Source organism: Coregonus clupeaformis, unplaced genomic scaffold (genome assembly GCF_020615455.1).
Source record: "Coregonus clupeaformis isolate EN_2021a unplaced genomic scaffold, ASM2061545v1 scaf0203, whole genome shotgun sequence".
In the NCBI taxonomy this organism is placed as follows: Eukaryota; Metazoa; Chordata; class Actinopteri; order Salmoniformes; family Salmonidae; genus Coregonus; species Coregonus clupeaformis.
The window spans coordinates 90,102-115,810 of record NW_025533658.1 but is presented as its reverse complement, the minus strand read 5'-3'; the positions used below and the strand labels follow the sequence as shown (position 1 = coordinate 115,810).

The following is a 25,709-nucleotide window of genomic DNA, read 5'->3' as shown; positions in this document are numbered from 1 at the left end:
CCAGGTTCTTGTGGTCTGTGAGAACCTGGAAAGGGTGCTGAGCCCCCTCAAGCCAATGGCGCCACTCTTCCAAGGCCAGTTTAACCGCAAGCAACTCTAGATCCCCCACGTGGTAGTTGCGCTCGGCCTCAGACAGGCGGCGAGACATGAAGGCACAAGGGTGTAATCTCCCATCCGCACCCCTCTGAGACAGGACGGCTCCCACCCCCCACCTCTGAGGCGTCCACCTCCACCACGAAAGGTCTCTCTGGGTCAGGGGTCACCAGAATCGGAGCAGAAGTGAAGCGGCGCTTGAGATCCTCGAAGGCCCCTGCTGCTTCCGGACCCCAGTGAATCTTGGTCCCTCCTCCCTTGGTAAGCGTCGTCAAGGGGGCTACCACCGAGCTGAAATTCTTAATGAACTTCCGATAGAAGTTAGAAAAGCCAATGAACCGTTGAACCTCCTTGACCGTGGCAGGTGTGGGCCAATCGTGGACCGCCTTGACCTTCTTGGGATCCATCTCTAGGTGCCCGGGAGTGACAATAAACCCGAGAAACTGAGTCTGAGAAACATGAAATTCACACTTCTCAGGCTTAACGTAGAGGTGATTGTCAAGGAGCCTCTGGAGAACCCGGCTAACATGCCCCTCATGCTCCTTCAGTGACCTCGAGAAGATGAGGATATCGTCCAGGTACACGAAGACGAACAGATTAAGCATATCCCGGAGAACATCATTAATCAGGGCTTGGAATACTGCGGGGGCATTGGTGAGCCCGAACGGCATCACCCGATATTCATAGTGTCCCGTGGGCGTGTTGAACGCCGTCTTCCATTCGTCTCCTGGCCGGATCCGCACGAGATGGTAAGCATTGCGGAGATCCAGCTTAGTAAAAATGGAAGCCCCTTGAAGCAGCTCAAAAGCAGTGGCCATGAGAGGAAGAGGGTATCGATTCCGAACCGTGATCTTGTTGAGTCCCCGGTAATCAATACAAGGCCTAAGACCCCCGTCTTTCTTTTCAACAAAAAGAAGCCCGCCCCAGCCGGGGAAGTAGAGGCATAGATGAGGCCGGCTGCCAAGGACTCCTTAATGTAGGTGTCCATAGCTGCGTGCTCGGGGGAGGACAAGGAAAAGATCCGACCTCTAGGAGGGCAGCACCCAGGGAGTAGATCAATGGCACAGTCATAAGTGCGATGAGGCGGTAAGGCAGTAGCCCGGGCCTTGCTGAACACTGCTTTGAACCGATGGTAAACACTGGGGACTCGGGAGACGTCAACAGACTCTTGAAACTGGGTACTAGGGGCTGAGGAACTCTGAAGCATGCAGGTGAGTTGGCAAGTGGGACCCCAGCTAAGAATGGTGCCAGTAGGCCAGTCGATCTGGGGATTATGTCTGCATAGCCAAGGGTGACCCAGGATAATAGGATACTCGGGAGAGTCAATGAGATAGAAGGTCTCCTCCTGCTGGTGTTGAGAGATGGTAAGTCGCAGGGACTGAGTCGCCTCAGTAACTTTTCCTGGTTCCAGAGGTCTGCCATCTAAGGCTGTAACTGCCTGGGGTTGAGGAAGTAGTTGGGTAGGGATCTTAAGTTCCTTAGCCAAGGTTACATCCATAAAATCACCTGCGGCACCGGAATCGATCATAGCCTGGACCCGATGCTGGTGGCCCTCCCAGGACAGAGTGGCTGGAATAGCTAGGACCGCGTTAGTAGGAGGAGCTCTAATTTTCCCCATCACAACCCTCCTGTAGCTGGGCGGGGACAGGCGTTTCCCGAAAGCTCGGGGCAAGTGGAGCGGAAGTGGCCGGCAACCCCGCAGTAGAGGCACCGACGCTCCCTCATGCGACGTTCCCTTTCGTTGGAAGAAAGCCTGGAACGGCCTAACTGCATGCTCTCCGGGGAATCCTGGGGCAGTTCAGGAGCCGGGGCAGCTCTGAATGACGGAGTCCAAACAGGAGAAACAGAGCTGCTCAGAGGAACTTGGGACTGAGACACCTGACGGCGAGCCGTTCTCCGCTCTCTTAGACGATTGTCCAGGCGGATGGCCAAGGCTATGAGGGACTCGAGATCTTCAGCTGGTTCACGGGTGGCTAACTCATCTTGAAGGGGCTCAGATAACCCTCCCTGAAAGCAGACCCTCAGCGCTTCATCATTCCATCCGCTCCTTGCTGCTATGGTTCGAACTCAATGGCAAAATCTGCCGTGCTTCGGGGGCCCTGACGGAGAGACAGTAGGCGCTTGGAAGCCTCCCGCCCATTGACAGGATGATCGAACACCCGCTTGAACTCTTCTACAAATGCAGCGTGGGAGTCACAACAGGCCTCCTGGGACTGCCACACCGCAGAGGCCCAGGCGAGCGCCTTGTCTGAAAGAAGGGTAATGAGGTAGGCAATCTTGGAACGGTCTGTGGGAAAACTTGAGGGTTGGAGCTCGAAGGTGAGGGAGCATTGGGTGAGGAAACCCTGACAAGAGCTTGGATCCCCAGAAAAGGGCTTGGGAGGTGGTAGTCGGGGCTCCGCCAACCGAGAAGGCCTGTCGTCACTGGGAGGTGACCGGGGGAAGGGGGAGAACCAAGGAGGCGTTCAAAGAGCTGGTGAAGGGAACTCATCATTTCGGCCAGGAGTTGAGAATGTCTAGCCATCAGCTCCTCTTGTCGGCTGAGAACGGCTTCATGGCGCTGGAAAGAAGCCTCATGTCGAATGATCACCGCCAACAGGTCCTGGGAACTGAGTGTTTCTGGGTCCATGATTGTCTTGGTTATTCTGTCACAAGCCGGGCTAGAACTCCGGTCTCAAATGTGTAGAGCTGGGGGTACTACCCCTTGCCACAGAGGAGATGTTGTAGGACCCAAATGAAACACCCCAGGCAAAACTCCAGGTAAGTAGATTTAATGTTCAAAACAGGAGGCAAAACAAAACAACTCCCCGAGGGGAGAGAAAACAAACAAAAGATAACTTCGAATAACTTACTAGGACTGATACGGTGGGACAAAGCAGGAGACACATAGACAGGACGCAATAACCAAGTGAGAAACCAGGGGAAAACACACAGCTAAAATACTCAAGGGGAAACAAGGCACAGGTGACATAGATAAGCTAATTAGGACACATGAGGAAAAACTAAGGCAAAGGGGAACACAGCTGACCTCTAGAGGCCAGGAGACAAACAGGGGAAGCAGGAAGCTGACAGAGAGAGAGAGAGAGAAAGCGAGAGAGAAACAGTGTCAGTATCATGTAAGACTGGATGATTGTCTAAGACTGTTTTTTTTCATATATTTGTGCAGAACGCAGGAAAAGTGACAAGGTCTTGGCTATTAGCACAATGAGGCATGGAATGTGTGTAAGTGTGTGAGTCATCGTGTGTGTGCATGCGTCAGTATGTCTGTCTCTTACCACAATTGGGTGGGGTGCCTGGGGTCTTCCAGATGACATGCGAGCAAACTGTGGTCCCGGTACACACCTCGCGACCGCGTGTCTCCCGCTCTTACAGGGGGAGGGGCTACGTGGGATGGACAGCTGTGTGTGACACTCTGATAGGCTGGTCTCTGACCCCAGGCAGTGAACCTTCTCTACCCAGAAACCCTTCTTACTAGCCATGAGGCTCAGCCTAGGAAGGGGAGGAGAAGAGGTTGTAAGTGTTTTAGAATGCTTTATAACACATTGTAACACATTATAACATACTACAGGGTAATTTTCCATGAAGAAAAATTGGTGGGACTTGGCTTGAACTCTTTACAAGTATTTTTGTGGTAGTGGAAGAAGTTTAAAATATTTTACTTATGCCAAGAAGTTAAATATACTCAAAGTTAAATTTAGTAAAATAATTGGTCTGATTACTTTGATAGACTACACTATCAACCTTACTACTTTGGATTGTGTGGCAGTTAGATCACATATTTTATCACAAACAACAACACAGACTAGCCTACTACACTTTTACACACTCTCCTACTAGAATACTACAGTATTTGCAAACTGTAATAACAGAGTGTTGAAGTTTAAAATACATTTTAAAAACGTTGTCTTATCCCAAGCGTTTATCCCTTACTTTAACCAAACATAAATGTCTTAATCATAGGATAAAGCTGTTAAAGAAAGTTATGACTGGATAGATAAGCAGGATATCAGACCAAAGTGTCATACCCTTTAAGTTTCTGTCTACAATGACGTCGTTGTGGAGTAAAGTGGTCAAGGCAGCTGATTACTGTCAAAAGTCACAATGTTTACTCATTGTCTCATGCTTAGAATGTGCTCCCCTATTGTTATAATTAAATAAATCATTTCATAAATAAAGACAAAAAAATAATAGTTTAAAAAGTATAAATAATAATATAAAACCAGTTGTATGCAAGCACACTATTCCAGACTAGTCAGCCCATGTTAAAGTTTGAACGTTTCCAGCTTAAACTGTGTAAGAGGAGTAGCGTTCAGAAGAATATGAAGAAGTATGACGAAGATTTAAAGTCGGGACTTTTGCTTCGCAAGTCCCATCTAACTTTAACATGTGCATAGCTAACATCTGGTTACTTATGTTATCTCAGTTACATGAAGGAACAAGACAAGGACTATCCAGTAACACTTCATATGAATACTTTATAATACTATAGTATATATACTTTATAGTCTATGCCATTTAGCAGACACTTTTATCCAAAGCGACTTACAGTCATGTGTGCATACAGTCATGTGTGCTAAAATCAGATACACAAACATCATCAACACCTGGAGAACAAAGAATTTGTATGTAGTTGAGATGTTCCAACATCTGTGTAGGTCTTACTTTGTGGATGGATCAGCAAGCTTGGTGTCCCAGATTTTCCTGTGAAGAAACGGGAAAAATAGGAAACAACGTTAGTATCTCTTCCGTTTATTAGTTGAGGTTTCGTGAAACACCTGCTAGTCCTGTGAGGTGAGATGACTAAAGCTTGCCCACAGAGTCAGCTTTTGTAGATGACAACTGTGTCATGTGCTTGGTTAATGCCACACACAGTGATACCCACACACTGACTGTAGATATCTGGTGTTTGGTTAATATGGTCCATGCCACACAGAATGATTCCCACACACACACTGTTAATCAGCCACATCAGTAGTGTTGTTGGTGTACATGGACACGGACAGAAACAGTTATGTCCTAGAAGCATCTGTACCTGTCGTATTGGCCTCAGGGATGCCAACCAGTACAAACACACTTACATAGATAAATATGTCAGCCTACAGAAAGGCCCATCTGTGTTGAGGTGCAGTAAATCATTGTGTTGGGAACTTTTCCCTATTCTCTCTGAACCAACACTTCCTGTCTCTCTCTCCTTTATGTTGTGGTTTAGATGTCTAGCCTAGGTCTGTGTGTGTGTTTAGAATGACTGACTGGTCGGAGTGTAGCAGGCCCACGCACCACACACAGTATGTATGTTATGGACCACCAGCTAATCCAGGCTTGAAGAGAAAAACAATGTCGTCTGTTGCCAACATACAGCAGGTCTGCTCAAACAACTGGGTTTTATTCATTAGGCACCAAACAGAAGCAAACGGAATAAAACAGGGATGGACTACAGGTCCAATAAGAAATGCTTGTTTTCATTTTTAATTCAAAATGGTTTGCTACGTTGTGCCATAATGAATATGACTGGTGTGATGCTGCTGTGGTGTTGGTAACATGATAAAATAAGAACTCTTCAATCTCTCATACTTGGCATTTTACAAGAACATTTGCTGGTGCAACAACATTTGTAAATAACTCTGGAATGCTAGAAAGGGATTCAAGCTAAACACTGGGCATTTTGGAACTACTCATTAACCTAACTAACCATGCGTAGGCTATAAAAATGTGACTTTCAACAGCAACTATGGATTACATTGCTTGGACATTACTGGGAAAAGGTTGAAAGAAAACACACACGCAAACAAACAGTGTTGGCACACTTGAACCGTAAGAGCTGGTGAGGCTTTCCAAGAAACTACAGTAAAGAAATTAAAGAACAGAAAAAATGATAATTGAGTTATAAAACAGATATTTAGTCAGGAGTCCATTCCTGGCACTCCATCACAGGCAAAGCCAAGACGTGCCCAAAAGGCATTCTCTCTCTCCCTCCCTCCCTCCCTCCCTCCCTCCCTCCCTCATACACAAACACAGTTGATCTGCATCAAAGCAGCCGTCCCACAGTTCCCGCACCAGATGCCGAGACTGCCAAACAGGAGCTGAGGTAGACTACACGCACACACAGACACACAGACACAGACACACACACAAACAAACAAACACAACTCAGTCAGCTGCACTTAGGGAAACAAATACATCTACGGATATTCATAACACAGTATATTTGGATTTCCAAAATGAAACTAACACATTCCCGCCTTGCTAGTCACAAACTCTACAAACAAGGATGTTGGAATCAAGAGAGACATTGTCACAGCCCTGACATTTTACAGCAGCTAGAGTTAAGTCATGTTACAGGGTGAAAGTAGATGTCAGTTCTTTCTGGTACGGTACCCCCTTGCACAATTGTATTCATTGTTGACCTAAACATAGAATTACATATAGAATCATTATGCATTTGCTGTAATAGCATCTCTCCTCACTGTGGGGCCTAATAGTAAAGATATGTCTTTAACTTTTTTGAAAGTATTACCTTCTAATGTGACATTAACATAATAAACAGTCATGCTATTTTAGAAGCTATTATCCAGAGTGACTTACAGGAGCAATTCGGTTTAAGTGCCTTGCTCAAGGGCACATCGACAGATTTTTCACCTAGTCAGCTCAGGGATTCGAACCAGCAACCTTTCAGTTACTGGCCCAATGACTTAAGATAGCTAGCTTTCTTGACGGGAAACAACTTGTAATTTGGGTGAACTATCCCTTTAAAGCATCAAAGGTTGAACTATCACACCCCCTAGAGTCGATGTCCACGCCCCCGCGGAAATGAAATGGGTATAATAAAAAATACCCCATCAAAATCCGTCTGTTTAAGGTAAAGATATCTTTTTTTTCTTTAATGGCGGCCTTCCGCATCCAGTCAGGTCACCTGTGATACAAGTCCGTATTCGACGTCCAACTGGCCACTAGGGGCAACAGTAAGCACAGTTACTTTCAAGTAGGTTTCGGTGTTGCGGACGGGGATGGTGGATGGGCGTAAGCATCTGCCTCTAAATCCAAAGGTTGTACATTTAAATCCAGCAATATAAAGTTATTTGTTTTGTTTTAAGCCTATCCCAAACTTTAACCCTTACCTTAGCCATTAGGAGTTAATGCCTAACCTTAAAAATTCAGAGTTAATGCCTAAACTTTGGAACAACTTTTGGAACAAATTCGAAATTTGACATTTGAGAAACATGGATGAATGTCTAATTCTGACATGAGACTGAGCGCTGGTAGCCGCATCTGCGGTGGAAGCTGGCCGACCTACAGCGGTGTTTTTCAAACCATGAGACATCCCAAAAATCGGTCTTCTCAGGAAAACGTCTGTAGCGTCCAAATGGTTTGGCCTACAAACGAATATGACCACTCTATGGAAAGATGAGACTCTCACAAACACATACATGTCAGTTGTATTTGCTTTAGGAAGCCCACAAGCCTCACAAGACTCGTCTGAAGGTAGCCCGGTACCAGTAAAATAAATGAATGGAGGTATACACTGAGTATACAAAACATTAAGAACACCTGTTTTTTCCATGACATAGACTGACCAGGTGATACAAGGTGAAAGCTTTGATCCCTTATTGATGTCACTTGTTAAATCCACTTCAATCAGTGTAGATGAAGGGGAGGAGACAGGTTAAAGAAGGATTTTTAAGCCTTGAGACAATTGAGACATGGATTGTGTATGTGTGCCATTCAGGACAAGACAAAATATTTAAGTGCCTTTGAACAGGGTTTGGTAGTAGGTGCCAGGCGCACCGGTTTGTGTCAAGAACTGCAATGCTGCTGGGTTTTTCACACAACAGTTTCCCGTGTGTATCAAGAATGGTCCACCACCAAAAGGACATCCAGCCAACTTGACACAACTGTGGGAAGCATTGGAGTCAACATGGGCCACCATCTTTGTGGAGGTTAGCTTAGTAGATACCCCCCCACCTTAAGCCATCAAAAGTTAAATTATATATATGAGTAATGTTCAGACAGACATATACTGCAGCAGTAAGGTCATGCTAAAGGGCTTGTGGTTGATTGAGACAGACACGCTGCTAATTGAATTGAACTCTTATTCTTAAATTACATTCGTAAAATAACTTGGATGTGTCTAGCATGTGTCTCTGTAGTAACACGTAACCCAGAGAATAGACACACACACACACATATACGCAAAGGCACGCCCGCACACACACACACACACGTACCCAGGGGAGAGAATGTCTGTGACATAATTGTGACCTCACCACACACCAATCAAACCAACTATTTTCCCTCACCACACTGGCACTGACTAAATTGAGCACAGAGGAAAGAAAAACACTTATCAACCATATCCCAGACTCTATATTTGATTCAATTACGGTATATTTGGTTGAGCTTTGGTGGAACTTCACCTAAGTTCCCTTAACTTCAACCTAACTTCAAGCATCTTTAAGACATTGAAAAGCGCTATATAAAACCCATGTATTGTTACTACCATTCTAACTTTATTCATGCTACTTCTCCTGTCTTTGTAGATACAGTTTTACTTTAGTGCCTTATTGCAAAAAGGATGTATGTTTTGGAATATTTATTTTCTGTACAGGCTTCCTTCTTTTCACTCTGTCATTTATGTTAGTACTGTGGAGTAACTACAATGTTGTTGATCCATCCTCAGTTTTCTCCTATCACAGCCATTAAACTCTGTAACCATTTTAAAATCACCATTGGCCTCATGGTGAAATCCCTGAGCGGTTTCCTTCCTCTCTGGCAATTGAGTTAGGAAGGACGCCTGTATCTTTGTAGTGACTGGGTGTTGTGTGTAGGCCAGTAACACAAAATCTCAATTGAATCCATTTTAAATTCAGGCTGTAACACAACAACGTTTGGAAAAAGTCAAGGGATGTGAATACTTTCTGAAGGCACTGTACTTAGGGCAAGCTCTCTATACATAACGTTTGCACAGATCCCTCTTTCTCTAATATGATTGTACAGATGTTAGCTAGCTAGCAAGTGTATATTATGAACACTTGTATGAACACACATTATGAGCAGGTGGGATTGGGTTGAAAAAACAGAATTACTGTTCGCTACACCTCTGACTCTATAATGGTGTGTGTTTAAATGTGTTTAACGGTTCTCCCTCCCAGAGCCCCAGTCTGCCTGTATAATCAGTGTGTTACAGGCCACACCCCTTGTTCACCAACCCAAAAAGAGAGACAGAAAGAGAGCGAGAGCGAGAGAGAGCGAAAGAGGCTAATGATAGGGGGTCCCACCGCTGTTGCTAAACGACAACAATCACCCTGCTGTTTCTGTTTTCAGCACCGTCACACTCCCTCGCTTTCCTTACCACTTTCCTACTTTGCCCCCCACTCTCCCCCTTCCTCTCTCTCTCTCTCTCTCTCTCTCTCTCTCTCTCTCTCTCTCTCTCTCTCTCTCTCTCTCTCTCTCTCTCTCTCTCTCTCTCTCTCTCTCTCTCTCTCTCTCTCTCTCTCTCTCTCTCTCTCTCTCTCTCTCTCTCTCTCTCTCTCTCTCTCTCTCTCTCTCTCTCTCTCTCTCTCTCTCTCTCTCCCTCCCTCCCTCCCTCCCTCCCTCCCTCCCTCCCTCCCTGCCTCCCTCCCTCCCTCCCTCCCTCCAGTAGGAAGCTCTGTACAGTATCTTCCTCCCTTACCCTGCAGTGCCAGAAGAAGAGGAGTACCCCATGCAATGTTTGAACCCCGGATATGAATAGCAACCCCTTTAACCACCAAAGGATCTTGTCAGGATAGTTGTTGCTGGGAACCATCAATCTTAAATTCACAGTTTTGAGTTGTCCAGATGAAGTTACAGAGTTGCATAGTCTGTGTCCTCCTATCATGGATGATACGCTTTCTATGGGCTCAGAGATGATAGCCTGTGAGATCCTCCTTGGCTAGGACGATCTCTTACACAAGTAAATGCAATATAACATGTCCATCAAAACAAAACGGAATGAATTACAGCTTGGGCTGACAACCACGGTTAAAGGCTTCACCACAACCATATAAAGCACAGCCACCTGCCATACATAGGCCTACATAAATTAAAAGACACCATATAAATTAGAGACAAGCTCACTTTGGATGACTCAGATTACTCAAATCTGAGACACCAACCAAGACTGAATCAGTCACAAAAAAATGTCACCCTAAGGAAAATGACCCCCCCCGCATCTGGGCTGAGGTGCAATTAATCAATTGTAGGACCTCCAATTTCCACGGGGACAGAGAGAGACAGACAGTTGCTGACACAGCGGGACCACAGCAGGGCCCAGGCTATAATTGGAGACAGCAGAAAACACTGGGTAGTCTTAGTGGCTCAGCCCTACACACTGTGCTTCACACACACAGACACACACACATGAACGATGCACCCATTCACACACACAAAGGATGCATGCATACACACACACACACACACTTACAATCATCAACAGACACACACACAGCTATAATTGGGGTGTTTTTTCTCTGGTGGCCTGCCCAACCTGTAATTACAACATCTCCAGGATCTCATCCAGACCAGTCGACACGGACAAGAGCCAGGAGGGGACAGGAGCCACATGCTCTGGTCTTGTCTGGGCTTTCTAAGAATGGACCAGAGACTGTCTGAACAAGCTAGGTCAATCCATGCCAGGTCATGCCAGTCCAAATTGGGCTCTACTGGGTTAAGACTACATTAAAGGTGCAATATGTAACTTTAATTTTCAGTGAAATAAATTATATTTTGATTTAGCTTCTTGGACGAATGTGATAATAAGGAAAGTTACAGACTGCACCTTTAAGCCATGTTAAAATTAATCCATCAACCAACCATCAGTAAGTCAATCACTCAATCTATTTTAGGATGTGGGATATTGGGCTGTACATAAAAACTGTGGTGTCTTAAATTATCAACCAACCAGAACTAAAATACCAATAAAATGCATGAGAAAAAAACTATAAAAGAGCAAAACTGGCCTTAATAAACTATACAGACTTTAAACATGTCTAACTGTCTAATTATGTCTAATCTGAGGTGAAAACGTTCTGGCCTTTCTGGGTCATATCAGAGCGATGTGGTGCCAGGGCTAAAGCTTTCACCAGCTGGATGAGCAGGCACACAAACACTGGGGTACCGTTCAGTAGGCACGAAATGAAAGAAAACGCTTTGAAACAGATGGAGATTGGCCAATGAGAATGTCCCTTTTTGTTGTCTGTTTCCAGATGTGTTCTCCCGTTTGTCCCTTCGGAACACAACATCAGGTCAACCCTAGGTCACAGAGACCCAACTGAATTAAAATAGAAAGCCACCAAATGCCTTGTTATTTACTAAACTGAAACATGCTGACAGAAAAACAAACTGGAGGTTTGAACTTTGAAAAGACAATGGCCATTTCCAAATACCTGTACTTGCGTTCTAAAAAGTAGGCATTTTGGGTATTCAAAAATAGAATGTTTTATAGTGTGTGAAATCTCTAAAATGTAATATGCTTTAAATGTCAGGATGTCATACTTATTTAGACTTTTAATCTAGTAGAATTCTCTGAACACTATTGAGGAAGAGAGTCGTCTTTTCAGATCCATGTGTGTTTGACAACAGCCTATAAAATCAGCTGATGGGGACAAGCTGTACCCAAATGAACGAATGGTGGGAAACAACACAAATGTGCATTAAATTACGCATTCTCAGTATGGGTGAGTCTAGTGAGTTGATATTTGTTGCTTACTGCATACGTTTTCACTAAACAGTATGTTCTAAATAGTATGTAGTATGATGGGTGTATTATGGGCTGCAGGTTGCCTAGCGGCTAAGAGTTTTGGGCCAGTAACCGAAAGGTCACTGGTTCGAATTCCTGAGCTGACTAGGTGAAAACATCTGTTGAACAAGGCACTCATCCCTAATTGCTCCTGTAAGTCTCTCTGGATAAGAGCATCTGCTAAATGTCTATAATGTAAATGTCCTGTATAATAATAAGTACACAGTATACAGTTTTAGTAATAAGCCTATAGGCAAGACAGATTTCGGACATGGCCATTGGACCACATGCACTCGTCAAAACAAACAAACAAATGCTCCTGAATATATCCACCTCTCAGTCTTTTTAAAAATGTATTTATTCCATACTTGATTTTTCTTCTTCTTCTATTGCCATCTTTCTTTCTTCCTTTCTTTCATTCTTCTTTCTTTGAACATTGTTTCTGTTCCCTTGACCTCACAGGTTTTAAAACAAGATGCCAACAGAAGTCAGCTGCCTGTGAATTCTTCAGGCCAAGTTCTTCAGGCTACACCAACCTTGTCCTCTTTCTTCTCCCTTACAATTCCACTGTGCTGGCTATGAGCCCAGGGGCCTCTGTCTTTTAGGGTGGCATTATGGAGCTAAATATCTAATTGGAATGAATCACCTCTGAAAATGTACCAATCCGGACTTGAAACTCCCCTCACTTTAATGTAGCACGACAGGAAAAGGTCTAGTGAGGAAATTAACTGGCTAAAACAGTAGCTCTCTCTTTAAACAGATACAGGAATCTAACACTTGGAGTATAGAACAGATGTTGTGGTCAGTTCAGTCACACGCACAAGTACGCACACACACACACACACACACACACACACAGGGCTAGCTATAGTAGCTGCAGCCCAAATGGAGAATGAATGTCTTAACATTTACATTTAAGTCATTTAGCAGACGCTCTTATCCAGAGCGACTTACAGTTAGTGAATACCTTCTTTTTTTTTCATACTGGTCCCCCGTGGGAATCGAACCCGCAACCCTGGCGTTGCAAACGCCATGCTCTATCAACTGAGCTACATCCCTGCCGGCCATTCCCTCCCCTACCCTGGACAACGCTAGGCCAATTGTGCGCTGCCCATGAGTCTCCCGGTCGCGGCCGGCTGCGACAGAGCCTGGATTCAAACCAGGATCTCTAGTGGCACAGCTAGCACTGCGATGCAGTGCCTTAGACCACTGCGCCACTCAGGAGAACTTAACTTTGAGTCACACGGGACAAAACCTGTAGGAAATAATTAAAGTAGGATGTCCATGAAGGTCTGGACAGAGTACTTTCATTCATGATGGGACAGAAATAGTCGTGCTAATGTGTGATCCTCCCTCGGTTATCCTCCCTAAACCGTCCTAAACCGTCCTAATACCACTGTTTTCCACAGGGTCAGAGGAGTGAGTGGAGGTAGGGCTGGGCGGTATACCGTATTTTATGATATACAGGTATTGATGAACGAACCGGTTTGGGTTTTTACTTTACTTTCTATAACGTTCTTTGAATGTTTGGTATGTTAAATGTGATACGCCGTGTGTAACGTCCATTTTTATAGTTTACTTCGCTACTTGAGTCATCACTCTCAGCTCTCTGTCTCTCTATGCCACTTTCCTTACAGACCTAGCCTCTGACAATTGAGGACGTCTTGTGTGACAACTGAAGGACTTCCAAATAGGGATACCATACACATGAGGACATCCGGACAAAACCTCAGCCCTGTCCGAAAACCACCCCGTACACCAGGACTGCCCAACCCTGTTCCTGGAGAGCTACCGTCCTGTAGGTTTTTGCTCCAACCCTAATCTAGCACACCTGATTCTAATAATTAGCAGGTTGCTAAGATGAATCAGGTTAGTAACACCTGGGGTTGGAGCGAAAACCTACAGGAGGGTAGCTCTCCAGGAACAGGGTTGGGCAACCCTGCCGTACACATTCCAACTATTTGCTATGGTCATTCCCCCACACCCTCAACAGTCTTTAATTTGCTTCCACCCCAATGGACATGTATTTATTCATCACTGCTACAGTTGTTATGATGTATGTAGTGCTATTTCTATTTCTATTGTTTTATTTCCATTTGCATTCTTTTATTTCACTTAGTCCTGCATGTTGGAGCTCATAGCCTAATATTTTCACTGTACCCTGCAATCACACCTGCAACCCTGTACATGTGACTATTAAACACTCTGAATCTGAATCTGCAGATCTGAGGGCTGAATGGAGGGGCTTACTTACTTGTATGTTCTTTCGTTGTGTCGTTCTGCCTCAGGGAACCCCAGCATTCCACACACCACTTTGCTGCTGTTGAGGTTCCAGCCCAGGTCACACACCTGCCTCCATCTCCCAGCATGCTTCACTTCCACCACGCCCTCAGTGATCAGGGCCCGCTTCTTAGTGTGCATCAGGATGGGCCGCAGACGCACCTCCTGAATATGCACCTTGCTGGAATACTGAGAGAGAAGGGGGGAGGGGATTTCTTCAAACTTTGCTGTAAAAAAGTTTGATCCATGACACTTTCAAAATTCAAATGACTTAAGCAAGGAATTTCCCAACTGGGACAGTAAATATATAGATTGATTGGTTAATTGATTGGCATTGGCAGTATCGGTGGTTGATCAACAAATACCAGACATTAGCAAGTACCAGAGTTATAGAGTTGGTGGTGTCCACCGTAGCTGCTTACCAGGTTGTATAGATGTTGTCTCAGGCTACAGCACCTACTTTACTACTAGAGGTAGCAGGGATAGAGAGTATAAGGTGTTATGCTACCTACCGGGTTGTAGAGGTGCTGTCTCAGGCTGGGCCTCTCTGGAGGGTGTCCGTTCCCCTGATGGGCCTGTCGGGGGTTACTGCGGCTGGCCAGGATGCTCAGCCACTGAGGCGAGACGCTGACATCCGGACGCAGGGCCACCGACTGACCATTACGTGACCCCGTAACCTGGTCCAGTCGTCGCTCCGGACTGCAGACCACACCAAGGTCCTCAGAGTGCTTGCAATCATTGACACCCCAGCCGTTATGTTTACAGTCTTTCACAGTCTTCTCTGTGCCGTCACAACGCACGTTGTCCATCCAGATAGGACCTGGGGACAGGGGAAACAGGGTTATTATCGGATATGGACATGAATTTGTCATTGATGGATGGATGGATGGATGGATGGATGGATGGATGGATGGATGGATGGATGGATGGATGGATGGATGAATGATTGATTGACTGATTGAATCATCCATCCATTCCTTTATTAATTCCTTCACTGATATAATAATTGATAGCTTAATTTGATAAAATGTGCCATATATGTGCCATTTATGTGCCATATACAGTAATACGATGCAACTGTGGGACTAAGGGAGCCTGTCTCACCAGCTTCTGTAGGCCTCTAACACCCAAGTATACATCACCTATTAACATCACCAAAATAACCCTGCAGTGACTGAGCTGAGCCTGCCGTCGTCATAAAGATACAAAGATAACTTATGGGATTTCACTGCACTCCTCAATACAGTCGCTGCCTGGCAGGCTAGCAGGCTGGCATGGCAATATATGGCCTGAGAGGAGCATTTGTTTTAGAGTAATGACAGCCTTGCCCTGGCAGCGATGTGCTACACTTGCTTTGGTTTATAGACATGCTTTATTGCCCCCTTTAAATTACAATTAAAGGGAAGGGTGAGTGAACCGACGGAGCAGTAGTCAGGATAGGCTGTCTAGCACTACTGCTGTTGTCAAATATATATTTACTAAACCAACCGCCAATGTTAAATCATGCCTACCAGTAAAAGTAAAGTGCTTTAGAAACTGAAAGGTTTAGAAACTGAAAGAATGTTATTTTAGTTAGAAAGCAGGCACCCTCTTCACAGAATTGGAAAGATAGGCCTATGCATTAAAGAGATAGTTCACCCACATTACAAAATAATATATTGGTTTTCTTACCCTGTAAGTAGTCTATGGACAAGGTATGGCAGCAATCCATGCTTTGGTTTAGTTTACCTGGCACTGTTTCCATATGCTAACGTTTTAGAATTTGTGGCACACATCCCATGGATTGATATTCGTTTTTTTTGCACATCATGTTCATATCATTTATAAGTGACTTTGTTAAGCTTCACAATACATTTGAGATACTTTCAGATGATTTGAACATGATGTGTGAAAAATGCTCATATCGGTCCAATGACTTGAATGGGATTTGTGCCACAAATGCTAAAACGTGAGCATGTGGAAACAGTGCCAGGGAAACTAAAGCATGTATTCCTGTCATACATTGTCCATAGACTGCTTACAGGGTAAGAAAACCAATGTGTCATTTTGTAATGTTGGTGAACTATCCCTTTAACATCTGACCTTTAACATCTGACAGCCATATGGAAAAGAATAGAAATCAACAGCTGACTGTCTTCTTTTAATGTACCTTTCAATTTTAAAGAGTATATTATCTGTATTATATTACAGAAATAAAGATACATTTTGATCATTGCAAAAATGCAACAACTGTTCTGGAACACGTACCATCACCCTCGCCATATTTGGCACTGTGCGCCCACGTGATGCCGGTCTGGAAGCCCAGCTCGCGGCAGACCACTTTGGCTAGTTTGATGTCCACTTCGTCATCACACACCGTCCCCCACGTGCTGTTGTGAAGCACTTCCACGCGACCCTCGTTCAGTCCCTGGGCAAAGTTTCCCGCCAGGCGCACCTTGGCGGAGGAAGCCGGAGCACGCGCGGTCCTGCTGCGTGGTGAGGATGACGACTGTCGGCGGGGTTCGGAGGAGGAGGAGAAAAAGGGGAGGAGGAGGAGCAGAGAACTCAAGATGAAGAAGATGCGAGGCATCATGTCTGTGTATGGAGGGTCGTCTAGGAGAGAGAGAGAGAGAGAGAGAGAGTTGGGTTAGTAGAGTCATCAACATAATTGACAAAGTAATCAGTTGTTTATTAGTTGAGTGGATTTTATAGTGTGATCAATAGTATTTTATTGAGAGATGATTAATTCCAATTCAATATTTTGCTGCCCTGAAAGAAACCAGCATAGTGGAATTGTAAGGGAGAAGACAGAGACACAGAGAGAGCGAGAGCGAGAGCGAGAGCGAGAGCGAGAGCGAGAGAGAGAGCGAGAGAGAGAGAGAGAGAGAGAGAGAGAGAGAGAGAGAGAGAGAGAGAGAGAGAGAGAGAGAGAGAGAGAGAGAGAGAGAGAGAGAGAGATAGATAGATAGATAGATAGATAGATAGATAGATAGCCATCTCTCTATCTATCTTTCTATCTTTCTATCTTCAAACAGGCCAATACTCTGGCATCATCTGGACAGAGTTGGGCTATTCTGTCCTATTCAGAGCTGGGAGACACAGGTAGGCTACAGGTAAGTGGACAGGTTCATTTCTCTCTTTCGCTCTCTCTCAAAATACACTTGAACAATATCAAAATAAGTTGAATCCAAAGTTTACAGATACAATGAAGAGGACCTGATAGAAACCAGTCTGATATGGGCAGGATACGAAGAAACTATTCGATTTCCAACATTCTATACATCTTCTCTTTGTAGTTCCAGACATTAAAATCTGGAGTTCAACCACAGAACTATGATTGCATTTCACATACACGTATAATTAGTCTATAAATATTTCAGTTCTCAAAATCTAACCTCAGATATGTACAAGTATCACCCTGGGGCTACTGAAACACATTTCACCCCAACACAGACACAGATAGACAGACAGACAGACAGACAGCATTGCACTATAACTTTACTAAATAACTCCACAAATATTTGAGACATTCACTGTATCCACTGAAACACATGAGAATACACTAGATCACATTTTACATTGAGTTGCACAGAAGCCATAACTTTCTTAGTGTAATTACATGTCAGAATACAGAATACAGCTTTATCATAAATTAGGATAAGTACGTTAGGAACAAAATTCTGCATTTGAATGAAACATCATTTTAAAAAGTTGAGTCACAGACATGGTTGATGTTCATCAAATCACGTTTTATTCCTTGACCAACTAATCCAGAAAGAAGCTGATGTTTAACGACCTGAGATAATCCCTGAATGAGAAGACACAATCAGATAAGAGCCAACATGTAAAATTAACATAAATTACCTAAACTAATATATTTCAATTACAATTTGTATTTGAATTATAAATCAAAAGCACTGCAAGGTCAATAAAAAGGGAATAAAAGGAGAATGAGAGCTTCTCACCTGTTAGAAAGCTACAGACACAGCAGTCCTAGACGTCCCAGACCGGGAGAGGAGAGAGTGACTGAGTGAACAAGTAAGTGTACCTGCTAGATGAGGTCCCTGCTCAATCTCTCGCTTTCTTGTCCTGCCTCCCTCCTTCCCTCCTTCCCTCCCACATTTCTTCTCTCTCTCTCTCTCGTTCATGTTTTAAGAATTTTCCTGCTCACTCAGAAATGCTGACGCACGCGCACAATTGTTTGATTGCATTTTGATTTAACTATAAACATAGTTTGGGGTGTGCATGTATTTTAAATGGTGTTGTTGGGAAATAATGATCTGTTTTCAGATACTGTCTGTGTATAATTTCTCTATAATTTCACTGTTGTACATAATCCCACAAATCTCTTGTACCAATAGAGCTGAAATGTAGTCACATGTAACAAAGACAGTCTCTTCTCACAACCCACTGTATCTCCTATAAACTCACAGGGAGACAAATCTCACTTGATAAAACTGTAAAGTGATGAAACAGTTCAGTTTGTATCCTTCATTTTTCACAATAGATCACATGAATAAAAGTACATTATGTACAATATGGGAGAACAGTCAACAGTGGGTGGATCTGAGTAATCTTTCAAACAAAAACATCCAGGTTGAATAACTGTAAATTATGTCCTACACATTCTTAATGGGTTCAACTATTAAAAAAGTATTCCATCATCCATATTCTGTATTGACAGCATGGTACTGTTGTCTCTACAGGGAGGAGAGATAGGAATCCATCTTAATATCAAAAACAGGTATATCCAAACCTTTTATCACAGAAACAAAAGGAAATACTGGGGTAATATCTTTCACGTGAAAGAAGAATATGTGTCTGTCCTTTGAATTTGTTAATCAATTTAACCATTCAAATAATAAAAAAATGAGAGTGTATATGTCCTGTACATTCAAGATGTATTATGTGTCCTGAATGAATTAATGAATAAATAAATAAATTAACCTAATCATCAAATCATTCACATTTAGAGTCACATGTTTCTGCTAGAGTGACACCATCAAATTCTCTTCTCTGATAGGCTGATGGTTGCCTTTACACAACCTCGGTCCAGAATGTTTTACACAACGAGTCTTCGAGGAGGCCAGCATTATGTAAGTCTGTGTGTGTGTGTGTGTGTTGTGTAAATGCTACCAACAGGAAGTTGCTATGTCAGGAATAGTTCCAAAATGTCAAGTTCCAAGTATCCCAAAGAAGCTGCGTAAACCACAGGGTATATATTTCCTTGTTGAGCCCAACCGCAAACCAGCATTTTAAAATAGGCCCAGCCTCCTTGTCTCTCTCTCTCCTAGTGTAAGGGTGGTAGTCAGAGATGGGAGTATTGGTGGGATGGTATAGCACCAGTGAGGAACGTGTGATACGTGAGAGGTGGATTTGTAAGGTCACTTGCCCTCACTTCACTGTTGGACTACCTAAATGTGTCCTCAACTTCCTGATAAAGCAGGAAGAATAAACAAATTATGTTGTTTGACCCTTTGACTTCAATTTGCAAGGTTTTGATAGACTATTGGAATCACAGCTGTTGTCTTTTACACGGTGTAGTAAGCCTTTATCTGCTTTATCTAAGACATGTCATTTCCAAGGGAGACATCTCCATGGGATTGTTCAGTCAATCATCATGTGTCTTTATACGTTAGGGATTCTTCTATTCTTCCCCCATGAATTATATATTTTCTAGTTTTCTAATTTGTATATTAGCTTTCTCCCTTATACAGTATGTCTGTATGGCTTCTATATCTAATAATAAACAGCAAGTTAGTCTATTCTGGGGTCAGTTCAGTGCTCAGTAGATCAGGGCTGTGTTCATTAGGACATGCAACGGAAAATGTTTTAAAACGTTTTGCAATGGAAACTAAAATTCTGTGTTTCTTATTGGGCAAATCCAATAAGAAGTCCCACAGTCCCTACCTGTTTCAGTAAATGTTATTCTATTTGGTGCCTAACACAGCCCAGGCCTCTGGGTTCCCTCCTCCATGTGTCCAGGTTTGTTAGTCTGCTTGATGGAAAGGTGTTTATTTATTTTAACAACTAATTTAGCGACAGAATTAGACGCCTGAAATATTCTGCCCCTGGGTGCTGTGTTGATAAAGGGTATTTCGGTGCAAACACAAACCTCAGGGCTCCATTTTGAGAAGGACAGGGTGTATTCATAGGATTCATATTCTCATCAGCGATGACCGTAAATTCACAGGTAGACACAGATGGTTGTTGGTCCCATGTTTCATGAGCTGAAATAAAAGATCCCAGAAATGTTCCATACGCACAAAAAGCTTATTTCTCTCAAATTTTGTGCACAAATGTGCATTTTTCCTTTGCCAAGATAATCCATCCACCTGACAGGTGTGGCATATAAAGAAGATTATTAAACAGCATGATCATTACACAGGTGCACCTTGTGCTGGGGCAATAAAAGGACCCTCTAAAATGTGCAGTTTTGTCACACAACACAATGCCACAGATGTCTCAATTTTGAGGGAGCGTGCAATTGGCATGCTGACTGCAGGAATGTCCACCAGAGCTGTTGCCAGATAATTTAATGTTCATTTCTCGACCATAAGCCGCCTCCAACGTAATTGAAGAGAATTTGGCAGTACGTCAAACCGGCCTCACAACCACAAACCACATGTATGGCATTGTGTGGGTGAGCGGTTTGCTGATGTCAACGTTGTGAACAGAGTGCCCCATGGTGGCGGTAGGGTTATGGTATGGGCAAGCATAAGCTACGGACAACGAACACAATTGCATTTGAATGTACAAAAATACCGTGACGAGATCCTGAGGCCCATTGTGAGCCCCATTTTTTTTAAGGTATCTGTGACCAACAGATACATATCTGTATTCCCAGTCATGTGAAATCCATAGATTAGGGCCTAATGAATGTATTTCAATTGACTGATTTCCTCATATGAACTGTAACTCAGTAAAAATCAATGAAATTATTGCATGTTTTTTTTATTGCATTGCGTTTTTATTTTTGTTGAGTATATTTTTGATTCCGTTTCAGTTGATGATTGTGTGTGTGTGTGTCAAAGATAAAACTCAGTGGTTAGGATGTGTGATGGATGCAGTAGAGAGAATGTGTAACCACTAACCAGGGGGAGAAGGATAAACGTAGATTTCAGTACTATTGAATGTGTGGGAAAAATCAACTACAAGCCCTCATTCTAAGACCTCATGTCGCCTAGCGTAGAGTGTGTGTGTGTGTGTGTGTGTGTGTGCGCGCACATGCCTGCCTGCCTGCATGTCCCTGTGACTGTGTGAATCTAGAACCAGCAATTTAGTTATTTGTGTGCCAGCCAGGCAGGCCGGGACAGGGTGTGTGTGACTGGATGCTTGAGTGGCGGTCCCTCCCTGCATGGCTGATAAACCAACACCGGAATAACCTAATGTAGCAGGGGAAACGGAAGTTAGGTTGAAAACATTGTATCCCTGAAAACCAGAAAGATCTGTTTTTTGCCAACTCCGCTAAAGGTGACACTGGAAGAACAGGCTCCTATCAGAGAGGTTAATCAGAGAGATCACACTGGAACAACAGGCCCCTATCAGAGAGATCACACTGGAACAACAGGCCCCTATCAGAGAGGTTAATCAGAGAGATCACACTGGAAGAACAGGCTCCTATCAGAGAGGTTAATCAGAGAGATCACACTGGAACAACAGGCCCCTATCAGAGAGATCACACTGGACGGACGACACAGGACAAAAGAAGGGAAAGGAGCCAAAAATACATGACCGGGACACCCAACGCAAGGCTGCTAGAGATCACACTGGACGACACAGAGCAACGTGGACTCAGGGCAATTCGTATTATTCTGTACGTAAATCTGCGACACTCCATTTAGTATGATATATTATGTTACGTTAGGTTACATTATGAATGGAATAGCGGTCGTAAAATGTCATACGGATTATAGGATGTATAGTGTCATACGTCTTACCTAGTCGTACATTAGCGTACAAATTGGATGAGTAACATATCATACATTTTGGAGGATGTATAGTATCATACATCTTTCTCTGAGACCAGGTTGCTTGTTGCGCTGTAATAACAAAGGAAAATGATGGGAATAATTTACGTTAGCGGTTAGGGGAATGAACAACAAAGGTTAAAGGTTAGGGGAACTAACGACAAAGGTTAAAAGTTAGGGTAACTAACGACAAAGGTTAAAGGTTAGGGTAACTAACGACAAATGTTAAAGGTTAGGGGAACTAACAACAAAGGTTAAAGGACCTAACGACAAAGGTTAAAGGAACAAACGACAAAGGTTAAAGGAACTAACGACAAAGGTTAAAGATTAGGGGAACTAACAACAAAGGTTAGGGGACCTAAAAAAGGTTAAAGGAACTAACAACAAAGGTAAAAGGTTAGGATAATTTACATACAAGGTTAGGATAACTACAATGACAAAGGTTAGGTGATTTAGGTAGCAGGTTAGGTGGTTTAGGTAGCATGTTAAGTGATTTAGGTAGCAGGTTAGGTAATTTAGGTAGCAGGTTAGGTAATTTAGGTAGCAGGTTAGGTAATTTAGATAGCAGGTTAGGTAATTTAGATAGCAGGTTAGGTAATTTAGGTAGCAGGTTAGGTAATTTAGATAGCAGGTTAGGTAATTTAGGTAGCAGGTTAGGTGAATTGGGTTAAGTTTAGAATAAGAGTTAGGGGAAAGGTTAGATAAAAGGCTACAGTTGGCGCCGACGTGACTCGAACATGCAACCTTTGGATTGCTAGACGTTCATAGATTACGCCCAACCATCCTCCCCGACCAACCTCCCTACTTTTGTCTCTGTCTAAAGTAACTAGACCATTAGTAGGGATCATCCGTCTTGGAGGTGCTCAGAAATACGTAAAGTATGTTTCGTATGGCTCTGAGACCAGGCTGCACAGAGACAGAGAGAGACAGAGAGAGAGACAGAGAGAGAGAGAGAGAGAGAGAGAGAGAGAGAGAGAGAGAGAGAGAGAGCCCCCCACTCCCACAAAGAGGGCCTCAACATGAAAGTCACACATACGCCCAGGCCGTGAGCAGGCAAACAGGCCCAACACCCACTCTTACACTAGCCCAAGCCAATGGCATGTACCAGATGCTCAGCAGGCTCTGCTCACAATTACTGGCCTGAGGCCAAACCACAAAACCAACAACATTAGACACTTTATGGAACACAAAGCCTTCACTATTTCATCCTGGAATATCCAAGGCCTGAGGTCATCAGCCTTTGGCCTAAAGAGCAGGAATCTGGACTTCACCAAAGAAATCGGAAATACAGACATTGTCATCCTACAAGAAACATGGTATAGAGGAGACGGACCCACTGGTTGCCCTCTATCAATCATTTCCAGACCCAGGGACATGTACTAGTCTGTGGCGACCTAAATGCCAGAACTGGACAAGAACCTGACACCCTCAGCACACAGGGGGACAAACACCTACCTGGAGGTGACAGCATTCCCTCCCCCAAATGCCCCCCTAGGCACAACTACGACAACATAACCAACATAAACGGCTCACAACTCCTGCAGCTCTGTCGCACACTGGGTATTTACATAGTCAATGGTAGGCTTCGAGGGGACTCCTATGGTAGGTACAGTGGGGAAAAAAAAGTATTTAGTCAGCCACCAATTGTGCAAGTTCTCCCACTTAAAAAGATGAGAGAGGCCTGTAATTTTCATCATAGGTACACGTCAACTATGACAGACAAAATGAGAAAAAAATTTCCAGAAAATCACATTATAGGATTTTTTATGAATTTATTTGCAAATTATGGTGGAAAATAAGTATTTGGTCAATAGCAAAAGTTTCTCAATACTTTGTTATATACCCTTTGTTGGCAATGACACAGGTCAAACGTTTTCTGTAAGTCTTCACAAGGTTTTCACACACTGTTGCTGGTATTTTGGCCCATTCCTCCATGCAGATCTCCTCTAGAGCAGTGATGTTTTGGGGCTGTTGCTGGGCAACACAGACTTTCAACTCCCTCCAAAGATTTTCTATGGGGTTGAGATCTGGAGACTGGCTAGGCCACTCCAGGACCTTGAAATGCTTCTTACGAAGCCACTCCTTCGTTGCCCGGGCGGTGTGTTTGGGATCATTGTCATGCTGAAAGACCCAGCCACGTTTCATCTTCCCTGGACAACACCCTGTCGTTCTCCGCTAACATCAAGGCGGTGACCCGATCCTGCAGGTTCATGCTCTACAACATTCGGAGAGTACGACCCTGCCTTACACAGGAAGCGGCACAGGTCCTAATCCAGGCACTTGTCATCTCCCGTCTGGATTACTGCAACTCGCTGTTGGCTGGGCTCCCTGCCTGTGCCATTAAACCCCTACAACTCATCCAGAATGCCGCAGCCCGTCTGGTGTTCAACCTTCCCAAGTTCTCTCACGTCACCCCCCTCCTCCGCACACTCCACTGGCTTCCAGTTGAAGCTCGCATCCGTTACAAGACCATGGTGCTTGCCTATGGAGCAGTGAGGGGAACGGCACCTCTGTACCTTCAGGCTCTGATCAGTCCCTACACCCAAACGAGGGCATTGCGTTCATCCACCTCTGGCCTGCTGGCTCCCTTCCTCTGCGGAAGCATAATTCCCGCTCAGCCCAGTCAAAACTGTTCGCTGCTCTGGCACCCCAATGGTGGAACAAGCTCCCTCACGACGCCAGGACAGCGGAGTCACTCACCACCTTCCGGAGACATTTGAAACCCCCACCTCTTTAAGGAATACCTGGGATAGGATAAAGTAATCCTTCTACCCCCCCAAAAAAAATAAAAAATAATAATAATAATTGGAAAGTGGTTATCCCACTGGCTATAGGGTGAATGCACCAATTTGTAAGTCGCTCTGGATAAGAGCGTCTGCTAAATGACGTAAATGTGCCCTTGAGCAAGGCACTTAACCCTAATTGCTCCTGTAAGTCGCTCTGGATAAGAGCGTCTGCTAAATGACTAAAATGTAAATGTAAATGATCTTCAATGCCCTTGCTGATGGAAGGAGGTTTTCACTCAAAATCTCACGATACATGGCCCCATTAATTCTTTCCTTTACACGGATCAGTTGTCCTGGTCCCTTTGCAGAAAAACAGCCCCAAAGCATGATTTTTCTACCCCCATGTTTCACAGTAGGTATGGTGTTTTTTGGATGCAACTCAGCATTCTTTGTCCTCCAAACACGACGAGTTGAGTTTTTACCAAAAAGTTCTATTTTGGTTTCATCTGACCATATGACATTCTCCCAATCCTCTTCTGGATCATCCAAATGCACTCTAGCAAACTTCAGACGGGCCTGGACATATACTGGCTTAAGCAGGGGGACACGTCTGGCACTGCAGGATTTGAGTCCCTGGCGGCGTTGTCACGGTTTCGGCCGAGGCTGCTCCTCCTCCTTGTTCGGGCAGGCTTCGGCGGTCGTCGTCCCCGGAGTACTAGCTGCCACCGTTCGATGTTTCATGTTTGTTTGGTTTTGTCTGTTTGTACACCTGTCCCTTGTTAGTGTTTGATTTGGTTGCCTATTTAGTTTTCGTGTGTGGGGGCAGGTGTTATGTGGTATTGTTTATTGTCAAGCTGTCGCTCTTTTTTGTATTACTCTCGTGTTTGTTATTTTTCCGAGAGTCCGCAC

At 44.1% G+C, this 25,709-nt stretch overlaps 1 protein-coding gene across 1 annotated transcript in view; it reads right to left on the bottom strand.

Moving 5' to 3' along the window:
• Nucleotides 1-18,132, bottom strand: part of LOC123484134 (lysyl oxidase homolog 4-like) — a 57,858-nt gene extending 39,726 nt beyond the window's left edge. Inside the window, exons 1-6 of the mRNA XM_045214155.1 lie at nt 18,070-18,132; nt 16,373-16,717; nt 14,638-14,945; nt 14,100-14,314; nt 4,756-4,794; nt 3,369-3,582 (exon numbers count right to left, since the gene is read on the bottom strand). Coding sequence (XP_045070090.1) covers nt 3,369-3,582; nt 4,756-4,794; nt 14,100-14,314; nt 14,638-14,945; nt 16,373-16,697 — 1,101 coding nt within the window. The 5' untranslated portion in view covers nt 16,698-16,717; nt 18,070-18,132. The remainder of the gene's footprint in view (nt 1-3,368; nt 3,583-4,755; nt 4,795-14,099; nt 14,315-14,637; nt 14,946-16,372; nt 16,718-18,069) is intronic.
• Nucleotides 18,133-25,709: the final 7,577 nt, after the last annotated feature.